The following is a 25,706-nucleotide window of genomic DNA, read 5'->3' as shown; positions in this document are numbered from 1 at the left end:
GCAAGGATCACAGCAATGTGTCATGCACGACCTTGTGTTACACCTCTGAAACTGTACAAGAGATTAAGGAATGATATATGCACTTTCAAATTCTGTGTCAGCTGTGAACTTCTGACTTCTCTCTCATGGCCCATCCACACTTTGAAAATATACCACATTTTGGGACTTGGTTACAAAACAGCCTTGGTTACAAAACAGCCCCTGATTGATTCAAACATTTCAGTCTTTTGGTGTAGACTAGTAAAGTGTCTTCTGGGGTTCAAAAGGGAGTCACCCTAACTTCTTTGGCCTTTTTATTTCCTTTGAAATAACTCAGGGAGACTTTCGGTCTAGTGGTCTTATTAGGACGCAGGCAATCATGAAGTCTACTCCCTGCTCTGATGTTGACACAGCGTATCACCTTGGGCAAGTCACTTTAACCAAAAACCAGCTTCGGAAGGGAGCCAGTTTATATCCTCTGCAAAAGTGAAACTAAACCCAAACGCACAAGACTAGCTTGAGGGAGGGGAAGGGACAGGATCTAGCGTAGGAGAGGGGAGACTGATGTATTTGCTGAGGAAGTCATAGCAGTTCAATCATCTCATTTCCCCCAGTACACTAGTACACTTACAAGCCCTGAGCTAGACCTGCGGCCACAGTTCCTTCTCTTGACAGTGATAGAGACAAAAAGAATGAAGAAGAGACCTTTAAAGGGGGAACACACTCTCTTGGTCTCTTTCTCTGTGTGCTCATGAAGCAATCGTGATTGTGAGACTGCATATTTTTACACACTTTTAGCTCCCTATGTTTTCCCGTCTATCTTCTCCTGTGTCTGGGATCCCCCTTTTTCACCTAACAATGGCTCTCTGCCTGGTTCCTTATCTCAGACCTTGCCAGGGTACCTGCTGAGTGACTCAGCATGATAAGGAGGCAAATGAAAAGGATAAGAGAAGATAGTTCTCTGATTAGTTTGGACTGCCCAGTCTGAAACCAGTGAGACTCGGGAAAGGTGGGAATGTACGCTCAAGGAGAGACAGACAGACCGACAGGAAAGACAGCAGGATCAAGAGGTGCACCACATCATCCTGAAGGACTTAAAACAACGAACCCAGATGCTAGAGCACATTAATGAGCAAACACCCAAACCCCTGCACTCTAGCAGCCATTAAGCAACGTTGAGAACGATTCCTTCTGGCCAAGGTCGTATGCTTCCTCCTTGAGACTCCAATCCTTCCAGCAGCAGTGTCCCCAGCCTTCAGTCTGAGTAGGCAATAATGAGAACTGCTCTGAATGCGCCCACTTCCTGCTTTGATGAAGCTGTGCGTGGCCAACTTGCACTTTAGTTTGAAAATGAAGTTTAATAAAAGTCCTAGTTTGTGAAAACCCAGCTTTATTTTCCTTGTCTTATAATACAGAGGGGAAAGTCCCCCAAAGCAATAGCCCCCCTTCCCCAAAAGCAGTTGATAAACCCATTAGTGTATGTACAATAACACAAAGTAACACACTGGGTAACGCACACCGTCAGAGGACGCTCTGAATTAGGAATATTTTCCTCACTGAGATCTAGCCTTGACATGAAACATCTCCATCGGCCCTTCAAAGGCCATTCCACAGCCATCGTGCACTGGCCCAGGTGATAGTTAAATCTTTCTTTGCTTTTGTCCAGGTTGCCAGTGCATGGCTTCATGAGTCATGGAAGCAAAGGGTAGACTGGGTCACCAAGAATCACAGGTGGCATTGCGACGCCGTTAAAGTCAATCAGACAGTCCGGGAAGAGCATCCTTGCTTTCAGCTTTCCAAAAAGTCCTGCATTCCAGAGCATCGTGGACCTTCCCTGGCCAGCCAACATTAAATGTCAGTAAATCATCCACAGTGACCCACTGATGCTTTCGTAACCAAGGAGAAGTACCCCTTTCTGTTTATGCACTCAGAGGTAAGGCGAGAGGGTGGTCGAATTGGGGACGTGCATCCCATCTATTGCCCCCCACAGTTAGGGAAACCCATCGAATCAAATCCATCTAGTAATTCTTGGAGGTTGTCTGGCATGACAAGTCTGTGCAGCAGGACACACTTCATGGCCTTGAACACCACTGCCCCCACCACAGATTTTCCAGCACCAAACTGGCTGCCCACCAACGGATAGCAATCTGGTGTACAAACTTCCAGATAGTGATCGGCTCTGTTTCCCTACTGTCAGAGCAGCTCTCCTCTTGGTATCTGTAGGGCTGGGCTGAGCTCAGCACACAGCTCCAGGAATGTGGCCTTCTGCGTCTGAAAGTTCTGCAACCACTTCTGGTGGTCTCAGATTTGTATCACAATCCAGCCTCACCACTTGGCTCGTTGTATGGACCCAGAACTGCTGCTCCGTGTGCCGTTGGTCAGTGAATGCCTGCAGTGAATGCAGCTTCATCCTCCATCTGTATCTTCCACTCATCTTCAGTAACCCTGCTGCTGCTGAATGGCTGGCTGGTACCGTATGCCTTGTCCTGTCCTTGAAATGGACAAGACAGCTGCGTTGATCAGTGCGGCATCCAGATTTCTGCTAGTGAGAAGGACAAACAGCGTGAAAGAGTAGATTATAAAATGGGACAGATCTCTGGAAATTTGTCCCCAGACTTGCACAATTCCCTGGGAGGGGTGATGCTGTCCCACAATACATGGTGACAGCCCCATTCTACACTGCAAAAATTTCCACAAGGTACCACACCAGACAGCAGCGTGGGGGACACCGGGATCCTACCACAGTGCCACACATCTTTTGCCGATCCTGCCTGTTTCTGTGAAGACACGCTGTACTGGCAAAGGCAGCCCACTGTGAATGCACTCTGCCAGAATAGCAATGCCCATAGCACTTCTGCTGCTAAACTTTCTAGTGTAGACAAGTCTTCTCCCTACATACATGAACTCCTGACCAATCAAACTCAGTAAATCTTAAACAAGCTGGTGCAGACCCACTGTCCCCTGCATGAACACCCCATCTCTGTTTTCCATTTATGTATTAGATCAGACACTCCAGTGATGATCTATACCACATAGTTTGACTTGGTCTCCGTCTCCCAGCCTTCTGTAGATATTTTGCAGTCAGTTCCAAGAGCTACAGATTGGGCAGCCCTGTGGTTTCACATTGCATTGCATAGAGTGAATCTCATCACCTGAGTCTCTTCCTACTTGCCTCTCCACATACACAGAGGGACTGATCCAAAGCCCAAGTAAAGTCAGTGGGTATCTTTTGTCATGAAGGCCAATGGGCTTTGGATCAGGCTCATAGAGCAGGAGAATGTACTCTCTCACTGGGTAGGAATTCCTTGTAGGGTAAACTCCTCTTCTGGGAACTCGCTTTTCAGAGGATTTGAATCCTATTCAGAGGACTTGCTTTTCTTCTTTTTCAGCCAGTAAGGTTAGCGATATCAGGTGGCTCAGTTTACAGTTTGTACAGTCTTGTGTTAGTTATATTGCTGCTCTATATACTATATTGCTATTTACCCCTGGTTTTAATAAACCCACTGACTGAGCCAATGTTTGCAAACCCTCAGCTTTTACTAGGGGTACAGCTGGAGCGGCGGGGACATTTTAAAGCAGAGAGAGCCAGCAAGAATCAATGTTCTTGAGTCCTAAAGGAGGCTAGCCACTGAGGAGAAGAGGTTTCAGAGTAGCAGCCGTGTTAGTCTGTATTCGCAAAAAGAAAAGGAGGACTTGTGGCACCTTAGAGACTAACCAATTTATTTGAGCATGAGCTTTCGTGAGCTACAGCTCACTTCATCGGGTGTTTCTCTAGGTCAGGAGAAGGATTTATCACCCTTTTGGCTGGGGCCCTAAGAAGTCAGGCAGCAATGGAGGGATGTGCAGTGACATTTGAAAGGCCCTGGTCCTTTAGGAATATGCACACCAAGAGCTTCCAAAAGGGTCTGGCCTCGGGCAGGATGTTTTTTGCATGCTGGCTTTTAAACAATAGCGTTTGCACCTGCAAAAATCTTTCACTGTCACGTTTGATTTGCAAGCCAGGAGGGATGGGCGCAGCCATGCGAAGGGGGCTGTGCACAAAACGCCATGTCAGTGGGTGGGTGTGCGCTACCTGCCTGGATCCCAAAGGTCACCCTGGAATACGGGGCAGGTGGCCAGCCGGGCCATGGCATCCTCCCTTACCACAGTCTGGGGGACAACCAGCATCCACACTCCCTATTACTCAGAAACCCCCAGCCCCACTATCCAGCCCCAACACTGCCTCTGTCCAGCCCCAGCCCCCCGGCCAGCCCCACTCTCTGTCCACCTGGAGTCCCTGGGTCATTGCCCCACGTTCCCGGCTCCCCCCTGGCCGGGGTCCCTTTCCTCGCGGGGAGGGGGTTTCATTCTCCCTCTTTAGGGGTGGGATGACCGACCTCGGGCGGGGGCGGCTCTGTGCATCCCCCGGCGGGGAGCCCCCGGCCGCCCCAGCGGCAGTCACAGGAGGGCGCAGGGTCCCCCCCCGGGGGCAGAGCCAGCCCAGCAGCGCCCCGCCCCCGCCCAGCCGGGCCCACGTGAGACGCTTCCAGCACAGTCACGGGTGCAGGGCGGGGCTGCGGAAAGTTTGGAGACATGGAGGTGCCCGCTGTGAACCTCAAGGTACCGGGAGGGGGGACGCAGAGGCTGCGGCTCAGCGACCCGTGGGGGTGGCGCTGGATTCCCCAGGAGGCTGCGGAGCTTGAGGCCCCCTCCCCCGAGGGTTGTGTAGGGGGGGTCTCCGTGCAGCGCCGAGCACCCGGCAGCCGGTTAGCGTAATCCTCCCCCTGCTCCTGAGCCCACGCGAACGACGGGGCAGACAGCGGGGCTGTCCTAGGGGCACAGCGCACCCTCTGAGCGGGGGAAAGAGCTAATCTCACCTGACCTTTACAGTCCTGGTGCACAGCCCTGAGCCCATGGCCCCCCCCCCCCCCACCGCCCCCTTTCTGTCCATACACAGATCAGTCTGACTCCGGGCCCCAGGCACTCAGGACTCCCGCTCCTAAGGACGCTGCTAGGGAGGTGGGTCAGAGCCTGGGTCGCCCTGTAACTTGGGTCCAAAGTCTGTCATTTTTTAAAATGTAGACATAGCTCAAGCTGAAGACCCAAACCAGCAGGTCTGCGTTGCACAGCAGGGCTGTGTTAGCATGGCTGTGAGACCCTTGGGGCCAGCAGCTTTAAGTCCAGGTTTCAGGGCAGTGTGGATGCTCAAACCCTGTCTTGGGTGCAGTGTAGATATGCCCCTAGGGAGGCTACTCTCTAACCGCATAGATGAGGACACTTCAGACCGGAGGGTGGCTTTTGTTTTGACAATCTCCCCGTAAAGATCCCATGACTCTTGCTGTTGACCAAGCATTTGCCCAAGCAAGGATCATAATTCCCCCTCTGCTGTAGGATGCACTGGATACAGATGCCCCTGGCTGTGCACTCTGGAGAGAGCTGCATTCGCACAGTACAGTGTGTCTTGTCACTCTCTCGCTGACACTGGATGTTGGTTTTATCAAAGATAGTGACTCATTCTCCCCTCAGAGGAGCAAATTTTTCTGTGGCTCAGGAGGGAGCCGCAGTCTTGGGGGATGGGTGCTGGAGACCTGCTTTCTCGCTCAGTCTGTTTTTGTCTTCAAACCTCTGCAAGAATTTCCCATGGCTCCAGCCGATGGTGCTTCTAATTTGACTTGTGCCAACTAGAAGCTTGGAGGCCAGATGGGGTGCTGGGATGAGAAACTGGACTAGGACTCTGCCCTAACAGAGCTGGCATGTGCCAATCGGTTTTGGGGAGAGTGCAAAGAAGTTCCTTAAACTCTGTTACATTCCTGTCATGTATTTGTGCCACCCAGGACAGGGTCTTGTTGTGCCAAACATCAGAAAACATGCACGTTTCCTTAAAGAAAGGAGGGAGTATTTATAACTAAGTTTCCTTCTTGCAACATTAACCCAGTTTGTTGTTAACCCTGTCATGCATTTCTGACCTACCCAAAGCTCCCTTTAACTACAGGGCAAGTTCTGGGGGCAAGAAGACTGCAGCAGAGACAATTGGTTAATTAACTGTGTTTTTTAGCGGCCAACACTTGATCCAGGATAAAATTCTGTACAAGTTTTCAGGTTCAGAATAGACTTGGCTGCTGTTGGGCAGAGCATTTTTGGAAGTGAGCCAAATAATACTTAGTCCTGCCTTGAATAATACTTAGTCCTGCCTTGAGTGCAGGGGACTGGACTAGATGACCTCTCGAGGCCCCTTCCAGGCCTATGATTCTATTCTGGCTTTGTACAGCTGAAAACGGCTATGTATTTTTAAATTGTAGGGCATAGTTTCTAATCTTCAGGGCTTGAAACCTTTACTGGATAGCTAGTGGCCAGAGACAGATGCCAATGAGAGGCCTCTCCCAGTATGGATCAGAGTCAACACCTTGGTGAGAAGCCTGTCCTCCTTGGAGAAACCCCAGCTGCCAGGAAAGGGGAGGAAGCTAGAATTCCTCTGCGGGGGGGTGAGTCCTTGGACTCTGCTCAGGGACTCTTTGAACTGGTGTTTGACTTGGCTGTCTGATAAATCTGAGACTTTCCGCACATTTTCACCGCTGTAAGAGAGCAATGCCTTTCTCCTCAGAGCTCCCTGGCTGTTAAGTGGTGTTGAGGTCTAGTTTATCTTTCCCTACCCTCCATTTTATTTTTGGTATCCTGTTCTGCATTATGACAGGTTTCAGAGTAACAGCCGTGTTAGTCTGTATTCACAAAAAGAAAAGGAGTACTTGTGGCACCTTAGAGACTAACCAATTTATTTGAGCTCAAATTTATGCTCAAATAAATTGGTTAGTCTCTAAGGTGCCACAAGTACTCCTTTTCTTTTTGTTCTGCATTAATATCTTCAGGCCCTTCCTCAGCTGCTTTCAGCTTTGCCCAACCTGTAGCAGGAATGAAATTGATATGTATCTTGTCATTTTTGTTGCTCTCTGAGGGGTTAGGAATAGCTGTGAAATTAACCACAGTCCTGTTAATTTTACTTGGCTGAAGCTTGAGGAAGTTAGGGGAACCAGCACTGGAGCGGTCAGTGTACAGACTTGGGAAAACACCCCTGGTTAAGTTTGCATCCCGAAGGCTGAGTTCACAACCATAAACTCTAGTTGCTTTTATGTGGCATGTTAAAACGGAAGTTTAGATTTTACAGGTTCGTGGCTTCCCGCTTCCCTTTCCAAGGAAAGCTTTTTTCACTTGCTAGAGGCAAGTAAGGAAATGGTGTTTTCAAGCGCTGGTCATGTGGCTTGCACATTGTGGCGTTTTTAGAACAGTGAATTCTGGGTGACTTTTACTATGGATAGTCAGGGCTATTGTGAGAATTTCTGGTGCTGGGGAACACTTGAAAGATCTTGCTTTAGTCCATGTTTTTAAAGTCTTCTTAACTTTGTTGTCTGAGCACCATAAACACAAAGCATAATAGTGAGAAACAAGGACATCTAATTAAGATAGTAAACAAAACATGGACTAAGTATTGGTTGTACAATGGACAGGGGGGAAAGCTGTTTTGAATTAAATTTGTCTCTTTAAAGTTTGGCTCCGCTAGGCCTCCTTGGGAAGCAAGGGCCCTGGGAATTATCTTGGTGGCTTTTTTTTCTTAAGTGACTTCATAGGTGCTGGAATTAGAAGTGCGGGGGGTTCTGCAGCACCCCCTGGCTTGAAGTGGTTTCCATTATATATAGGGTTTACAGTTCGGTTCAATGGCTCTTAGCATCCGCACTGTACGGCTTGTTCCAGCACCCCTGAGTGACTTGTGAAAACAAGCAGCGAGACAGAAATACAAACTGATATCTGTTTATCTTTAGAGTATGTGGTGCAGGAGCTTCCCCTGGTGCTGCCTTTCTAGTGTATCCCATCAAGACTCCGGTGGGAGGATGACTAGTTCCCTGTATCTCTTCACCCCTGTTGTCTCTGTTGAACCTGCCTGTTGTGTTGTGGATCCTTATCATATTACAGTAGCGCCTAAAGGTCTTATTGTGGCAGGAGTCAAACAAATATATAATTAGAGAAATCCCTGCCCCAGAGAGCTTACCATCTAAATAGACAAGACAGACCGAGAGTGGGAGGAAGGAAATATTATCCCCACTTCACATGTTGGGACCTGATAGAGTGACTTGCTCAAGGTCACACACAGGGAATTGGTGGCAGAGCTAGGGATTGACCCCAGATCTCCTGAGTTTCCAAGCGATCATCCTTCCGTTCAGCCTGGAAGCCTTTAAAAAGGAAGCGTGGGTACAGGGGCTCATCCAAAAACCTTTCCACCTTTAACGTCTCTGTCACTTCTAGACGGAAGCTTAATAATGGAGTTTGTTTCATTAGAGGAAGACATTTCAGCCATCAGGGATTAAATCTTTGAGCAAAAAGAAGGGAATTAATCCTTCCCACATCCCACTGTAAGAGCCGGCCTGCAAAGTGACTTGTGTAATCTGGTATAGGCGAAGATACCATTAGACATGTATTCTTGACACCATACTGATTTAAGATGCTGTTCTGGACTGGACTGAGACCACCAACTAACCTCACAGCTGTCAGAGAAGGATATCTTGTCACTACCAGCCAAGCCTAGTAACCAGGAAGGAAAGGCCCCATATCACATTGCCAGTCCCCTAAAACGGTCAGTCCTGGAATAGCAAGGTTCTGACCCACCCTCCCTCCCTCGTCTGTGTGGTTAAGCATGCCTCCTAATTTAATAACTGCAATATTGGAACAGACAGCTTCGGGGTGGGGGGGGAGCTACCTAATTATGTTAAATGGTGAGGTGTTAGGGGGTCTAGTGAGTATGTAACGTGCAATTAAATTCTACATAATTAAGAGCTGCTCTGATATTGTGGTAGTCTCTTGAGTAAATCCTATTTGCATTTCTCCTTTTTATACAGGCACATCCTGTGTTTTACTGATTAGCAGCTTCCGTTTGGTCTGCAGGGTGAAATGAGGGAGAAGCAGCATTTTGTAGCCTTTCATGAACAACTGAAATAAAAATCAACATTAAAAACCTGTTTAAATGGCTTTTGATGTTGTGACAAAATCCAGCCTACCCAGCGTTAATGCTTAGTCGCAGCTATACCAAGGTATTGCATCTATACAGGAACAATATTGCATCTTAAGTCGTACGCACTGTGATATCTAGGCAGAACGGGGTAAGGTAAGGATGAGGGGCCACTTTTCATTTTGAATTTCCTGGTTTTTGTGTGTTTGTGTTGCAGCTTTATTGGTTATTCACATTTTTAAAAGCAACAGTCTTTGCATTAAACGAGAGAGTGGAGGAAAGGTCTTATGACCAAGGCACTGTGCTGAGATCCAGGAGAGACCAATAGCATCTCAGAGCTGTCAGTTTGTCCTGTATTTGCACAGCCCCTAGCACTAGGGCGTCCTGGGGCTCTTAGGTGCTACAGTAATACAGATAAATAATGACCCTGGGTTCAGTTTCCAGCTCTGTCACAGCCTATCTCTGTGACCATGGGCAAGTCACCTCACCTCTCTGTACTTCCGTTTGTAAGGTGGTAATGCTACGACTTCCTTTTTCCATCCTGTCTCTTAGATTGTTTTCTGAGGAAGGGAAGTTCCTTTATTGTGTTTATGTGGTGTCTAGCACGAAGCCGAGCCTTGAGGCCTCTAGGTGCCCCCGTGAACAAAGAATGACACTTTAGTGTATGCGTTACATATTAGATGGATCAGTAAATGCAATGAGATCAAAACAGTTCTGCGCCCAATCCCTACAATATCTAGACATGCCAAAACCGTTCCTAAATTTGAGTGTAATGCATGTGGAATGTAAGGGCTAGATAGAGACCCACTGAGAAGTCCCAGTGATTTCAATAGGCCGATTGCTTGTGTAAGTAAAGGTATTGCCATGTGGCCCTAAATGATGAAGCGTGTTGGGGTCCATGTAATTTTCATTAAGCACCTCTCTCTTACGATACCTTTAGTGATTGAAAACTCTGAAATGAGATCTGGAAAAAAGTGTTGTAGTCAGTATGAGCTAATTGATTGCATCTTCGATTTTTTTTTCCCTGTGGTTCTACATTGTGGCTTGTCGTGTTTTAGAGAGATTCCCACCCATACCTTGTACCAATGGAACATACGGCCTGTGGTTATCTGCAGGCCAAACGTGTCTTAGGGAGCGGTAACGGAGCCCAAATTGTTTTGACTCAGCAGGTTCAGTGTGTCCTTTCTCATCCTGCTGTTAGTTCAGAAAGAGTGAAGCTCTGTTTGTTTCAAAGCAGCTGGTGGAAGTTCACAGTGGAGGCTCTGTGCACCTTGCCCAGCTGTAAATCAAATTAAACACAAATGGCAAGAAAATATCCTGCAATGCGTGGAGAATAAGAGTGTCTCCTTGGTTACAGAAGATCTCAGATCACCAGTAAGAGAATGAGCAGCACAAGCATTTGCTTTGTTGTAAGCTCCTAGCATCTCTCATTTGCCTAATTAAACACAATGGTAAGAGCCATTCATGTAAATATTTGTATTGTGACACTGCTTAGAATGTCATTGCCATGCAAGGAGTTGGGACCTGATTGTGTAAGTTACTGAGCACCTTCCATTTCCATTGACTTCAGTGAGAGTGGAGGGAATTCAGCACCTTGCAGGATTGGCCCTGGATTTTTTTGCAGGCATCTGGGAAGGCTGAATGTCACTGTTGCTGTCTTTGGACCTGGCAGGGCTTCGCTGGGGCTGAGCTACGTCTCTGAACAGAATGGCAGGAGGGGAAGGGAAAAAAAGTATTAAACCCTCTGCGCCAGCAGGCAGGGACTTCTGCTTAGAGCTGATACAAAATGGCCTTGCAGTGGGAGCTGGGGCCCCCGGGCTGGAACACCTATTCAGTGGCTTTTTAAATGTGCTAATCAAGTGTCGATCAGATTGCCAAGCTTTCTGTTCAAACTGTTTTCTGGTTCCAAAAATCAATAACCCATTTAAAAATCCTAACCAGGCCCTGGATAACCTGCTCAAAGAGGTAAGAACAGTAACAAACTGCGACCAGATCGGAAAAAGCCCAGCAGCAGAGGCCAAGGGGAATGGCTGTGTCCATTCTGCAGCTGCAAACCAGCTCTTTGAACTGGTTTATTTCTATGGCCTGGCTGGCGCTCTTTGCTTTCCTTGCCCTTTCAAGCCAGAAAGTACCATTTCACTCCAGTTCTCCACCGTTTCTCAGACTTGCTGACCTGTCTTCTCTCTGCTCTCCTGCAGGCAATCGTTCTGGTGCACTGGCTGCTCACGACATGGTGAGTCATTTGTACGCTAGGACCTGGTGAGAAGAGGGGGTTCAAGAGAACTGAGAGTCGGCTTGTGGTGGGTTGGGTCAAAGAAACTCCCTCAAGAATGTCACTAGATGTGCTGGGATCCCACTGAGAACAAACCCCTCTGCCAGAAAAGGCTTCCCTCCACTTCCGTCTTGCTGAGCTAGACGCACCAGTCTGCTCCAGCACTGACCAAGAGGTTGGGCCACGCTCCCCTGCAGTTCACAGAAATTAAGATTCACTTAGCCCAGGAGTTTCTCAGTTAACAGGGACTTTCCCAGCACCCAGTATTCAGTCTTTCTGGGAGCCTAAGGGTATGTCTTCACTACCCACCGGATCGGCGATCGATCCATCGCGTCTAGTCTAAACGTGATAAATCGACCCCTGAGCGCTCTCCCGTCCACTCCTGTACTCCACCGCCGCGAGAGGCGCAGGTGGAGTGGACGGGGGAGCGGCAGCAGTCGACTCACCGCAGTGAAGACACCACGGTAAGTCAATCTAAGTACGTCGACTTCAGCTACGTTATTCATGTAGCTGAAGTTGCGTAACTTTGATCGATTTCTTCCCCCCTTTCCCCCACATCCCCCAGTGTAGACCAGGGCTAAACCCTGAATACATCCATTTTACTCTGTATAAAGTTTATACAGGGTAAACTCATGAATTGTCTGCCCTCTGTAACAATGATAGAGAGAGATGTCCTGCTGTTCGCTCCCCCAGGTATTAATTACTTACTCTGGGTTAATAAACAAACGTGATTTTATTAAGTATAACAAGTAGGATTTAAGTGGTTCCAAGTAATAACAGACAGAACAAAGTAAGTCACCAAGTAAAATAAAGCAAAACACGCAAGTCTAAGCCTAATACATTTAGACACTGATTACAGATGAAATCTCACCCTTAGAGATGTTCCAATAGGCTTCTTTCACAGACTGGACTCCTTCCTAGTCTGGGCCCAATCCTTTTCCGACCAATGTTGTAGGTTATGGCCTGGGTCCAGCAATCACTCACACCCCCGTAGTTGCTGTCCTTTGTTCCAGTTTCTTTCAGGCATCTCTTTGAGGTGGAGAGACCATCTCTTGAGCCAGCTGAAGACAAAATTGAGAGGCTTCCAGGGCCGTTTATATTCTCTTTCTTGTGGGCGGAAACCCCTTTGTTCTTTTGTGCAAAATCACAGCAACAAGATGGAGTTTGTAGCCACCTGGGCAAGTCACATGTTCATGAATGATTCAGCTTTTTGCTGGCCGAAGCCATTGTTTACATGTTAGTTTGAACATTCCCAGGAAAGCTCAGATGTGGATTGGCGTCTTCCAAAGTCCATTGTCAGTTAAGTGTTTCTTGATTGGGCACTTACTGAGAATAGTCCTTTCTCAAGAAGCTGACCAAATGCTTCACTGAGGCTACTTAGAATCAAACACATTGAGATACAAGTACATAGCCAATATTTATAACTTCAAATACAAGAATGATACACACATACAGACAGCATAATCATGACCAGCAAATTACAACCTTTCTATAGACACCTTACTTGACCTCCTTTGTACAAGTTTTGGTGCAGCTATAGGACCTTGGTTGCAACAATGATCTATATGGTCACAGTTCATGTCAGTAACGTCACACAGCTGTTTTGGTGTGGGGGGAGCACTCTCCGCACAGCATTGTTCTCTGCCTGGCTATAATATAAGCACAGCATAGTGGCATTGGTATGGACCTGGGGTGGCTTCGCTCTTAAATCATGGCCTTGCCCCACAACCCTTTTCACAAGTGGAGCTGGGTCCTGTTTGGGTGGCAGCATAGGGCAACAGCCAAGGAAATGTGTCTCCGAATGACTCACTGATGACTCTTCTCTCTGTGTCGGTCCTGGCTAGTGCTCCAGCGTGGTGCTGGGGGGACCTTGCTGCTGGGGGTGCTGTCTTTCAGATGCAAGGTAAAAATGACCAACCGCACGGAACTTAACACTTGGCTGGTGTAAATCGGTTTTGTTCTGTTGGCTTCGAGAGAACGACTTGGGAATCAGGCCCACGGCTTCCTGTCTATCTCCTACCTACTTACATGGCCTCGCAGGAGGGCTGCCACCGGCTCAGCAGTCCCTTGTGCCCAGAGTTCCCTCCGTGCCAGCCTCCCTCCACTCTTCTCTCCCTCTTAGAGCCACTCACAGCCTCTCCACAGCCTTTCTTATAAGTCCTGCTGCCTCCACTTGGGGCTGCGTTAATGACCCCCAACGGTTCCACCAGTCGAGCCCATCACCACAATCCAACAGTTCGCACTTAGCTCTGGCTCTTCTGCCGTCCACACAGAGCTCGTCCCTTGCCACAGCCAGCTCACTGCTGACTCTCCCTGGAGTGTAGCCTTCTGGTGGTGGCTTCCTTCTCTTGCCAGCATCTCCCCTGTGCTGAGGAAGAAGGCTGATTATATACTACCTGCCTCAAGAAAGCTCCTCCTGATTGGCTGGAAGAGAGGGGTGTCCTGACCCATCCTACCCTACAGGGCTCCTGATCCCGGGCCCTTAAACCCCAAGACACTGTTTCTTTTCCTCCCATCAAATTCCTAATTCCCTGGGAGTGCTTCCTCTCTTCTATTACCTGGGTTTTTCCTGAGCCTTTGCTCATTCCAGCTTCTTGGAACAGGGTCCTCTGGCCCCCTCTCCTCTGAAAGGGGCCAGTATACCCCGTTTTAGGCCCTCATCACTGTAGTATCTGAATACCTCAGTCTTTATAACCCCCGTGTGAGGTAGGGCAGTGCTATTAGCCCTCATTTCACGGGTGGGGAACTGAGGCACCAAGAGGCTAATGACTTGCCCAAGATCACCACAGGGAGTCCATGGCAGAGCAGGGACTTGAACCCAGGTCTCCCAGGCTGGTCCCTCACCATTGAATCATCCTTTCTTGACCACAGATGGTCATTAAAAATCTCTTGCCCTGGTTAGCCCAAACAAGATTAACTCAGGTGTCCTGCCCGAATTCCCTTGCACGTGTATTAATGCATCTCTGAGGCATTGTGTGTCATAGTATCTGGATATGAATTATATCAGTATGAAGTAGCAGAAGATTGCTCCGGATGGCTGAACAGAACTCCCTGCCAGTCTCCCACCTTTCAGATTTAAGATGCTACTCAAGAAGAATCAGACCAAGATCGCTGGGGCCAGTTCCACCAGCCAGTTTCTTAGGAAGAGGATTGCTGGAAAAAGCTAAGTTTTGCAGTGCATCCTGTCTGTGACCCCTGTAGCTTTAATTGACAGCAATATCCTTCACTTCTCATTCTAAACTGCCTCCACGCTGTTGTGGGCTGCTAAACAGCTGTCATATTTCACCACCGGGGTGGCTGCATTTCAGTGACGGGTGAAGATCACACTATCTGTATAGGTCGAGAGAGAGAGAGGCTGTTAAAGCACTTTGGAATCCTTCAGCATTCCAGGTGCATAATGAATGTAAGAAGCTGTCAATTATTTGATTTACACTGCAGCAGTGCTTAAAGGTCCCTGTGACAGAGAGTTTCTGTGGTGCCCATTGTATTACATTTATGAATGGCTTATGTATAGGCTTGGCAGAATTCAATTTTTATCTTTTGCTCATTTCAATGGGCAATGTCAATTTTTTTTATTAGAAGCATTTTTATTTTTTTTTTTTAGATTTTTATCAGTGTAAATGCCCACAGTTGTGGGAAATTATGGGGGACATCAGACAATGAAGGGAGTCCAGTAATAATTATTTAATGACGATAGACGTTGCGATTCAAAAAGCTAAAGCTTGATAACTGTTAAACCACAAGCAGTCAATGTCGCATGTCGAACTATACAAAGTCGATATCCTTAAATCAAACTCGAGGAAGTTCTCAAGCAGCATGTTTCTTACTTTGCCTGTCTGTACATTTTGATTATCATCGATGGAAATATTTTTTGTCGGGGTGGGGGTGTGTGTGTGCGTCCGTGCGTGCGTGTATAGTGAAATTGATGTTTATAAATATTTACCAATACAAATCGAACCTTTCAAGCCTATTTATATGGGCCAGAGACCATATGCTGTTCCAGGGGCGAGGGTTACCAGCACTCCTCCAGGAACCAAAAGCAGTGGGGGGGCGATATAGGTGAATCGCTTAGTTTGTGAGCCACTCCAGAGTGGTACCACTCTGAGGGAGTCTTGTATATGCTGGGCCAAACTGGATTTTTCAGAGACCAATGGTCAAAGAAAGGACTTTTGGCATAAAAAGGCTAAGTTAAAACTAACTTGGGGCCTTCCTTCTGATCCAGCAAATGGACAGAACCTTGCGCGTGTGTTTAAACCTGTTGATTGTTTCCATTATGTTTTCTCTATGATGCTTTTACCCTAAGAATAAATGTGCTTGTCTGAAAGAGCTGTGTGATAATGCGTAAGTGCTGGCAACACACTGTTCATAGCCCTTGGGGAGGGAGCCATGCTTAGGGGCTGGCTGTTAGGCAATCTGGCTTGCTGAGGATATCACAGTGTAAGGCAGGGAGCTGTGCAGCCTTAAAATCCCCTTGTCAGAAGGGAATGGGACAAGGCTCTCTGTCCAGAGGCAGGTGATGGCTGGAGACATGACTAGGCAGTCCTGGAGTGGACCATGGAGGTGGGGATACAGGTGCAGTTACTCTGAAACTGTGACAGTACCAAACAAGGTCCAGGCCCCATTGCAGTAGGCACAGTACCCACACCTTGCAAGAGATGGTCTCTGCCCCATGAGGCTTGCAGTCTCAACTGACTTCATCCTGAATCAGAGCATTAGCCTGACTGTTGTCTGTAACTTCTATTCTTGTGTAGGCTTGGAAGCGTTTAGTTTTTATCGGTAAACGTCAAACGTTGATTTCACCATACACACACAAATTAAGGAACAATTATTTCTATCGAAAATAGAAATGTACACATAGGCAAAGTACGAAAAAGGCTGCTTGAGGACTTCAGAGTTTGATTTAAGGCTAAAATTTTGACAATTTGTGTTTTAACAGTTATACTGTTACCAGAGGTGCCTGTTACTTTGGGGTATGCTCATTTATTAGGGTTACTCTTGGGGGAGGGGGAGGATTCTGTAATTCTATCAGTGTACTGTTTCTGTCACTTGTGTGTTCATATGGAGCTCTACTTCTCCCTTCTGCAAGTCCCCTTCCAATGGAGCTACCCTGCAGGACCTAGGTTCCCCAGGGCTGGGTTCCTCCAGCCCCAGAATCAGATGAACACCCACCCGCTAACAGAGCAAGTCTGAGTGGACCGGGTCAATCAGCACACTCAAGCTGACCCCCTTATATGTCCCTGGACTCAACGGGCTGGGTCAAGCAGCACTTTCAACTGCCACCTTTATATGCCCCAGGTTCAGCACGTCCCTGCCCCCCCGTTCACATTACAATTGTACTGGTAGTAACCCACTCGGTGAGCAAACCCCACAGTATTTGGGATGCTACAGGGATCTTTAGCTTAGGTAAAAGAAGCGTTGCTGCAGAGTAAATGGGGAAGCTGAAAACACAAGAGTAAAGTTCAGAGAGAGAGAGAGAAGCAACTAGCTTAACCATAAAGTTATTTACTGGATAATCGTGATAACTACACAAGGAGGGCTAAACAAACATAAGTTACATTATTAAAGGTTAATACCTGAGGTAGAAAAGAGAACAGAGAGAGAGAGGGAGGGATCTCACCCACTCCATGAGGCTTGAACTGGTCAGGGTTCCCAGGTGATGGTAGCTCAGGGTCCTGAGTGCTGGAGACAGGCAGAGCCCCCAGCACGATCAGTCAGGAGATGGAGTCCCAGTGGAACTGATACAGAGTTTGGGTCCATGCATCAGAACACTTACATTAACATAGTTTGGGGTTTTTGTAGAGAAACAACAATGGTTCAAGGGAGAACACTAGATTTGTTTATGGGTAAACTGATGACTCAAGGGTTTTCTTTAGGCTAGACAATAGGAGCTGATCCCTCTTGGCTATGGGTGGTGTTCCTTGCAGGAAGCTCACAATGCAATTAGGCTGCTTCAGTATTTTGGATATCAATCAAAGATTCATTACTAGAATTGGTCTGATAACTGTTGAGTTGGGTGTGTGCAGGCGTAGGTTCATTAGCATCTGGAGCAGAGATCCCCCATGATGCAGTGCTTCCCTGCTTTTCTGGTCCCAGAGTTCAGTGCGGTTCTCTGTTGTCCATTCTGTATGCTAATGGAGATGTCTCCCTGTCCCATCTTTCATGCAGATGAGGCTAGGGGAGTGGCCTCTGTTCTCCATTCTGTATACTAATGGCGAAGCCTTAATCTTGTCGCCCTTGTCAGGAGGGGTCTAGGTGTGTCTCCCAATGCCCTTCACTGCTCTCTGCAAGTCTTTTCTCTGATCGGTTTTGGTTCAAGCAAAGAGTGTTGTGTGTCTTTCATGAGTCAGACAGGCTAGATACTGTGCCCTGGTTCCCCAAGAACACAGAGCTGACTGGTATCAATACATTTTAACTTTTTGAATCTCAACTTCTACTGTCATTAAATAATTAGTCTGACTCCCTCCATAATTTCCTGCGACTGTGGAAATTTAAATGGATAAAAATAAAAAAGCTTAAAAATAAACATTGATATTTAGCTGTTGAAATTATTAAAAAAATGAATTCTGCCAAGCATGCATATGTGATTAGATTTTTAGATGTAAATAAATCTCCATAACAGGGTGGAGGTAAATATATAGCTGCAATGGAGGCCAGCTGGGAACAATGTTCTGAACCAACGTCAAGAGACCCTAAAGAAACTTACCTTTTGTTTAAAATCCTAACCCTTTGTAGGGGATTTGATTGTGTGAATTGCATGTGTGTGCTGTAGTAAATGCTTGAGCTTAATTGGCCTCATAGCTGATGTTGGGATGATAGATATAACTCTGGGAAAGGTGAACTGAGACTGCAGGGGAACCATCCGCTTCTTGCGGGTGTTGATACAGAGATCCTGTAGTAGCAAATGGAGAGATCTTGCAGTAGTAATTCTTGGCTCTTACTCATGATTGATCCAGACAGCCTATAATTCCTATATATATAGAATTCTAGGGGTGGGGAAATAATCTTTTCATATTGCTAGAGTCAGTTATTAGGATAACCCCGGAGTCTGACGCGCAGGGGAAAACCCGGCATATTGCTGGAACAGATCTAGCATTCCGTATCGAAATCTTGCAACGCACAGATCTAAGGGGGTTGAGTTCCAGTGGTTAAACTCACACTAGTCACGTCAGACACGTTCTGAATGTTTTTTTTGTGCCTTGTTTGCCAGGGGATGCTTGGGGCTTCCGCCATCCTACGCATGGGGAAACTTCACCGTCCTGGCAGTGGGGGTTTGGGCAATTGCTCAGCGAGAGTCCATCGATGCAATAATCATGGTAAGTCAGGGGGCAGGCACCTTCCTGAACAGGCTCTGTAAGAGGGTGTTGTGGGGAAGACGTCGCTGCTTTTAAGGAGAGGATAGCAAAAATTCCTGAGAGTCTAGTCCACTTTTCAGCTGTGCTCAGAATTGAAAAGGGCACTTCCGACTCTCAAGCGGCCAGATTTTCAGAATAGCTCAGCTCTCATTTAGGCACCGAACTGAAGGTCAAAAGTGTTCAGCACTCATTGTTTCCAGTGGGATCTGCTGGGTGCTGAGCACTCCTAGCTGAACCCCTTAACCTTGCATCATGTTAAACTCGCGAGAAAAAAAGATGATGATACCACCACCACGGCTTTAAAACAAACCACAAGTGTTCAGCTTGTTCGTAGAAATAAATGGGACTGCCTCTTTGAAAGGGACACGTTCTAATTTAAAAAACAGTCCCTCAACTTTTTGCCTACTACTGGTAGAAGTAAGACCGAAGATGACTATAACTAAAACATGGTGGAGAGAATATTTTCTCCTTTTTAAGTCTTGTGTATTTGACAGCATCTTGTCTGGTCAGTTTCAGTGTTTCCCCTGGATATGCAGTTAGTCCTGTTGTTCCCTCCCATTTGTGCAGGCCTTTCAAATGATGATAAGGGAAAGAAATATTTTTTTAAAATTAGGAAATTTGATTGTGAAGCCACAAAAATTGGCAGGGGGACTTAGGCAGGTGTAGGACAGGGAAAGTACTGTTAACTTTTTGAATTAACTAGGCCCTAATCCTGGAAAAACGTACCCACATACTTATCTTTAGGCATTGTGAGTGATCTTATTGAAGTCTATGGGATGAATTACAGCAGTAAAGTTAAGTATGTGTATAAGTCTGATGTCCACAGTTCAAGAAGGACTAATAAATTGGAGAGGGCTCAGAGAAGAGCCAGGAGAATGCTTAAAGGATTAGAAAACCTGCCTTATGGTGATAGACTCGAGGAACTGTTTAATGAGGGAAAATTAAGAGATGACTTGATACATTTATAAGTACCTACATAGGGAATACATATTTGATAATGGGCTCTTTGGTCTCTCTGACAAAGATCTAACAAGATCCTATGGCTGGAGGTTGAAGCTAGACAAATTTTAGACTGGAAATAAGGCATACATTATAACAGTGAGGGGAGTTAACCATTGGAACAATTTACCAGTTCTCCATTAGAGACCATTTTAAAATCAAGACTGGATGTTTTTCTAAAAGATAGAATCTAGTTCAAACAAGAATGATTTGGGGTAAGTTCTATGACCTGTGTTATGTCAGACGTCAGTCTAGATCAGGGATGGCCAACCTGAGCCTGAGGAGGAGCCAGAATTTACCAATGTGCATTGCCAAAGAGCCACAGTAACACAGCGGCAGCCCCCAGTCAGCTCCCCCGCCCCACCCTCCAGCAGCACCGCTTATCAGCACCTAACCCTCCATCCCTGCGCCTCCTGCCCGCCGCGATCAGCTGTTTTGTGGCGTGCAGGAGGCTCGTGGGGTGGGGCGCAGGAGGAGGAGCAAGGGCACGGCAGACTCAGGGGAAGGGGCGGGGGCCTTGGGGGAAGGAGGGGAGTGGGGCTGGGGCCTGGGACAGAGCCAGGGGTTGAGCAGTGAGCACCCTGTAGCACATTGGAAAGTTGGCACCTGTAGCTCCAGCCCCGGAGTTGGTGCCTGTACAAGGAGCCGCATATTAACCTCTGAAGAGCCGCATGTGGCTCCGGAGACACAAGTTGGCCACCCCTGGACTAGATGATCTGGCCTTAGACTCTATGGTACATCTTTACAGAATGCCTGCCAGGAGCCAGTAGCTGGTTAACTTAATCTATTAAGCGACAAATGTTTTTTATTTTATTAACACAGAATATTAAATCTGAAAATTAAACAAATGTAATGTACTCTCTGTGCTTGGGCCTGGATACCACAGTGAGGGGTGGCAGTATAAAAGCACTAGGATAGACCATTAACACTACATGCTGGCTCTCGGCATTTCTCTCAGCTTGGACAATGCAGAGAAGCGACTCAGTTTCACTTTGCCTCTCATGTGCTCGCACAAAGCTACGGTTAGGGCCACAACCACTTCAGAGGAATATTGAAATCCTCACATATGGTATTCTTTTAAATCCGATACCACCTGAGTCCCTCATTGGAACTGCTACTGCAGTACAAATATGAAATTTGTGTCCACCTTAGACATGTCAAACCTCATTTCGTACCAACGGTTTTTGGACCTAGCCTGACTTGGCAAAGAGTCCCACTGAAGATGCTGATCTGCTCCCTCCCAAGCTCAAAGTGCTGAATGTATTTTAAAAATAAATCTCTCTCTTACCCTGGAAAATACAAATGAGAGGGAAAAACGGTCCCTGAGAGGTGAGGAGAGATAATTGTAAATATGAGACCGAGTCATCCTCTTAGGAAAATCCATCTTTTACAGGGAAAAGTGTAAGGTGTTAAGAGATGAGCAGGAAGGGGGTGAGACACCTGTCAAGGGGGTGTGGATTCCATATGCTAGACGCCACCATGGTTACAATTTCAGGCTGGCCTGGAGGTGAGGTAAGGTAAAGTAAAGCCGGTGGCACGTGAATGCAGGTCTTCAAGGATGGAGACGCGTTACATCCTGAGACTCTGATTTCCATTGTTTTGGGCTGTTTGGCTCTTGGTGGTGAATCAGATTTCCAATCAATGTCCTTGTGTTTCTGATTTCCAGTTCCTGACTGGCTTGTTGATCACGATCCTCCTGGACATCATTAACATCAGCCTCTTCTATCCCCGGGGTAGCTCTCTGACTGACCTGCAGCGCTTCGATGCAGGCATGGCCATCTTCAGCCTCCTCCTCAAACCCTTGTCATGTCTCTTTGTCTATCAGATGTACCGGGAGCGTGGGGGAGAGTACGTCGTCAACCTAGGTAGGAGGCCACACATCCATGTAGTCTGCCCTTTCCTGTTGTCAGTCTGGGCTTATTCTGCCTTCTGGATCCTTCACGCCTGCTCTCGGTCTGGGATACGCACAGCTGGATTCTGCCTGTTCTAGTGGGTCTCTCTCTTGCCCAGTCTGTGTTCTCCCCTTGTCCCCTTCTTGTGCTCCCACTTTGTCTCATGCTTTGTGGATTTTTTATGTTCTCCCTCTTTTCCCTTGCAGACCTGGAGTCCTCATCCGACAGCCGCTTTACCTGTGACGGTATTGACTCCAGTGGTATCCCCCTTGTCCGGCGTAACTGAGCTGCCTGTCTCCTCTTCCCTTTCCCTTAGCTGTGTGTGTTCCACGGTCGGGCTGGAAGCCTTTGTGTCTTTCTTCCTCACCGACTAGTTCTGTTCCCGCTGGCTGTGACTGGGGCAGAAGGAGGGAGGAGAAGGGAGAAATGAAAGCATGTTGAGAGAACGGGGGCAGGATGTGGGGTCAATTGAGCATAGATATGAAAGTCTGGCTTCTCATCCCAGCCTTGCTGTGACACCTTGGGCAAATCATTTTAATCTGTGCCTCAGTTTCCCCTTCTGAAACATGGGGCTAATATGTTCCTCACTGGGGGCGGGGGGCAGTTCTGAGGAATAGCTGATGTCTCCAATGTCCTGGGTAGGTGAAATATGTCTCTAGTTGACAATTCCTCAGTGACCTCCGCTGAGACAAGAGCGTGTTAGCTGCTGTGAAACGACCTTCTGCAGTGTGTACAGGGCAAGCCCTGAGTCTGAACTAGCTGGCTTGCAAATCCCCACTGAGCTTCTCTTTTGTGGCGTCCTTGGCAGAGGGTCCTGCAAACAGAGGCTGCAAAGCGAATTCTGGTCCTGTTGGACTGTGCCAGTCATTAGTCTTACTGCTGCCCTCCTCCCCCTTCCTGCAGAAGGTACCATGCACTTTGGAGCCTGCTTTTTGCCTCCTAAAAAACCTCCTGAACAGCGGCTTTCCACCCTCGTCTCTTTGGAGAGCAGCTTGGGCTAATGCACCACTCCACCGCTCCTGGCTCTGAACTCCCTGGCTGCTAGGAAAGTGGAGATGTGTTAGAAGGTCCTTGCTTTGCTGCTTCTGTGCTCCTGCAGAGGGTAAGGTCTCCCATGCAAGGGAGCGCTGTAGTATCCAGAAGATGGGATCAGCTTGGGCACCTGGGGATGCCAGCTGCAGGATGCCAGTCTCATCCCACCTAGTGTAATGGGGAACAGCTTTGATGCCTGCCAGTCTCTCTCCTGCCATGCTGTTAATGAAACTGCAAGCAGAATGCAGAGATGCCAGCCCCCGTGGGTTCTCAGCACAGTCTTGCCAGGCACCTTGGCACAAGCCTCGTCCATCAGCTGCTTGTTGTGCTTATAACCCAGATGTAACTATCTACTTGCTTGCGGCAGGAAGAGTAGGTGTCATTGAGCAATGAGTGCTGTTCCCTTCACCTCTCTAGGTTTTCGGGGCTATCCCTTCCAGCCCAACGGTGAGTCCGGGATGTGGATCTCGTCTCTAGCCCTAGGCATCTCCGTCACTAGACCGAACTCAATAAAAATGGTAGCACTAGTTTTCTGCGCTAGCCCAAACTGGCTTCACTGCAGCCTTTCGGTACAAGGTGTGAGTCACTGATGTGAGGTTAACACGTTCACCAAACGCCCTTCCTGTTAGCTTTTCCTTGTGGCACCTTCATGCCACTAGGTCTGTCCCATCGCAGTGCAACTATCCCACTTTGTTCCACTTATGTATTTTCCTGGTCACTTCATAGTCGGTTTCGTTCTATGCAGAATAGCCATCTGTTGCTTGGCAGCTCCCCCAGCCCCCTGCCTGCTTTCAGCAGGAGTTGTCACATGTGTCAGTGACTAGCATTGATTTAAATAATTTTCTATCTCATGATAGTTGATCAGCCTAGATAGACAAAAAGCTTCTCTCTTTCTCTCGTTGCACCGGGACTGCATCACGGCTCTGTAAGATGCTTAACACAGCAAACCATGTTTGTAACATAATCAGGGCACGGTTGTATTAAAAGACAGTGCCTGAGTGTGATACACTTTGCTTTGTAACTCAGAGATATGAGGTGGGCTTATTAGGAAGAGAGACTGATGGGTGAATCATGCATTCAGCTCTTCACTGATTTCCACCAGCCAGACATTGTGCCCCTGGTATTCATGTATTGCAGCGTAGATTTAGTCTCCCCTGGCTCCCACAGGAAACTGTTCAAACAAGCTGAAACAAACAGTAATTGTGGGTCTGGCTATTCGACTCAGCTTCATGGCTGCAAGAACAGTACCTCTCAGGGAATGAAAAGCAGCCCTGGCTTGTTGTTCTGAGTGAGGATCTAGGACTCATCACGTCCACCTATTAAAATTATTTTGCTTTGGAAGCCTTGGACCAACCCTTCTCCAGCTTGTTCCTGGTCCCATACGCCTTCCAGGAACTGTCTCTCTGCATAAGTGTTAGGCCCCTTCTTCATGAGAAATGTAAAGTTGGACTGGAGGCCACTCTTATAGCATGATTGTACTACACCATTATTAAAACACCTGACACGCAGTTGTAACTGTAGAGGACCTTGGGGAATCAGTGTTTGTTATTCAGAGCTAATGGCAACAGTGAGGGGTCTAGAATTAGCCATACTGCAGCCGCACGCTGGTCTGTCCCTTCTGATATCCTGCACCTGGCCATTGCTCGTTTCTGCTTCAGAAAAACTCGTAATGCAACTGGCAAATGGTGCATTGCTAAGCAAGGAGGTTGGGTGAGGGCGTTCTGCCTGCCCCCCGTACTAATTGTACTCGGAAGGAAGAGTGCTTTTATTTGAATGAGCATAATTACAAGTAGCATGTGTCACAAAATTCCTTAGGTGCAAGGAGAGCAAGGATGCAATGAATGTGATGCAATGCTGAACTACGTTTATTTGACTTCCTGAGCTGGCATTGTCTGAAAGCATCATCTATTCCTCCCCATGCAGGTTTCCTCAGCGTGGGCCGGGATCGCAGCTCATACCAGTCGATTGATCAGCAAGATGCGCCTTGCCCGTACCCTGATCTGGACAGCAAGCCAGCCCCACATCCTTTCTGAGGCTCCCCCTTGCCAGAAACAGAGAGCAGGATCTCACTGATGTCCCCCACCCAACAACAAATTAAAAACTACCCCTCCCTGTTCCCCCCCCCCCATTGGAGTAGGCTCTAAAATGAGCAAGCAGGAGAGGATCTAATTTTACTCTCCTCCCTTTGAGCATCCATCCCTTCCTGAAGGTGTTTAGGTGGACTGGGTCCTGCAGTGAGTTCAGAATGTCCTGGAGATGTCAGTTTAAGAACCACAGGTCTGTCTAACCCTACCACGCCCTGCCCCACAATGTCACTATTGTCTGAGTAATTGCAAGAACCTCCCCTGTAGTCTCCCAGATCCAACGCTCTGCAGCTCCTGCATCAGTGATACACCCCGCTACCCAAGATGTTCATGAAGAAGCTAGCGTAAAAGGCTCTTTTAAATGTCCATCTGATTGGGCAGCAGTCTACTGAGCCAGTGGGGGTGACATTGGTCATATGGATAAAGCTCACAAGTGATTACTGCTGGTGTTCACAGAAACTCTCCAGTTTCTGTGAGGTGTGGTGGATGCTCATAAAGTTGTGTTCATGCTGGTAACTGCCCAGGCTAGCTGAGAGTAATTGCACACAGCTGGGCTGAGAGAAGGTGGGTCTGCGGCCCCAAGGAGTTCTTATGCTCCCTCTGTCTAGCCTTGGGTTTTCATTTGTTGTGTGTATGCAGGTTTCAAGTCCACAAGGACCCTGTGCAATGACTGTTACTTGTGCATTGTAAATATGTTGTGCCTTAAAACACACTTTTTGCCTTCACTTGGCATCTAAATAGAACTTAATTTTTTTTTTCTAAAATAAAAGGAGCACCTTAGCACTGACAGAATTCTGTGTTAAAAATTACACCACTCGCCCCACTGCCTCATCTGTAATGTGGGAAATTCCTGATGAGTTAGAATTAAGCCCAGTGGCATGGGAGAGTGATAAAAAGAGAAAAACAGGCTTTTATTTCCACTAGGTTTCTGGTTCAAGTCCAGCACGGGCCCTTGTGGGGAAGTTTGCATTGTAGTTAATCAGGGTGGAGGGTATGATGTGTCTTTCTGGGACTGCCGCAGAAATAAAGGTCGGTCTCATGTGGGTATCCCATTTTAAAAAGATACTGCAAATCCTCTAACCATCTCTTGTATTCTATTTATTATTAATCATCAGACTTCACAGT

General features: G+C 47.4%; 1 protein-coding gene across 5 annotated transcripts; it reads left to right on the top strand.

The window, feature by feature from the left end:
* The first annotated feature begins 4,387 nt into the window (after window positions 1–4,387).
* Window positions 4,388–25,644, top strand: AGTRAP (angiotensin II receptor associated protein). Of its 5 annotated transcripts, XM_048825027.2 has the most exons (7): window positions 4,523–4,578; window positions 8,841–9,032; window positions 11,149–11,183; window positions 18,430–18,535; window positions 21,240–21,438; window positions 21,672–21,710; window positions 24,421–25,373. In XM_048825027.2, exons 2-7 carry the CDS (start codon window positions 9,009–9,011, stop codon window positions 24,528–24,530), a joined length of 513 nt encoding a protein of 170 aa, XP_048680984.1. In that variant the 5' UTR covers window positions 4,523–4,578; window positions 8,841–9,008; the 3' UTR covers window positions 24,531–25,373. The 5 variants fall into 5 exon arrangements, with proteins under 5 accessions (XP_048680987.1, XP_048680983.1, XP_048680985.1 ...); XM_048825030.2 differs by lacking the exon at window positions 8,841–9,032 and having other exon boundaries at window positions 4,388–4,578; window positions 21,399–21,438; window positions 24,421–25,644; XM_048825026.2 differs by lacking the exon at window positions 8,841–9,032 and having other exon boundaries at window positions 4,472–4,578.
* Window positions 25,645–25,706: the final 62 nt, after the last annotated feature.

This window comes from Caretta caretta, chromosome 18 (assembly GCF_965140235.1).
Source record: "Caretta caretta isolate rCarCar2 chromosome 18, rCarCar1.hap1, whole genome shotgun sequence".
Taxonomy (NCBI): domain Eukaryota; kingdom Metazoa; phylum Chordata; order Testudines; family Cheloniidae; genus Caretta; species Caretta caretta.
The sequence above is the reverse complement of the archived record's forward strand: the minus strand, read 5'-3'. Positions and strand labels throughout refer to the sequence as shown.

Bases quoted from the DNA above. Each gene is read 5' to 3' on its own strand.
- AGTRAP (XM_048825026.2), top strand. From the start codon at position 4,552: ATGGAGGTGCCCGCTGTGAACCTCAAG. The intron at 4,579-11,148 runs GTACCGGGAGGG...GCTCTCCTGCAG, and splicing joins TGCCCGCTGTGAACCTCAAG to GCAATCGTTCTGGTGCACTG. The intron at 18,536-21,239 runs GTAAGTCAGGGG...TCTGATTTCCAG, and splicing joins CCATCGATGCAATAATCATG to TTCCTGACTGGCTTGTTGAT.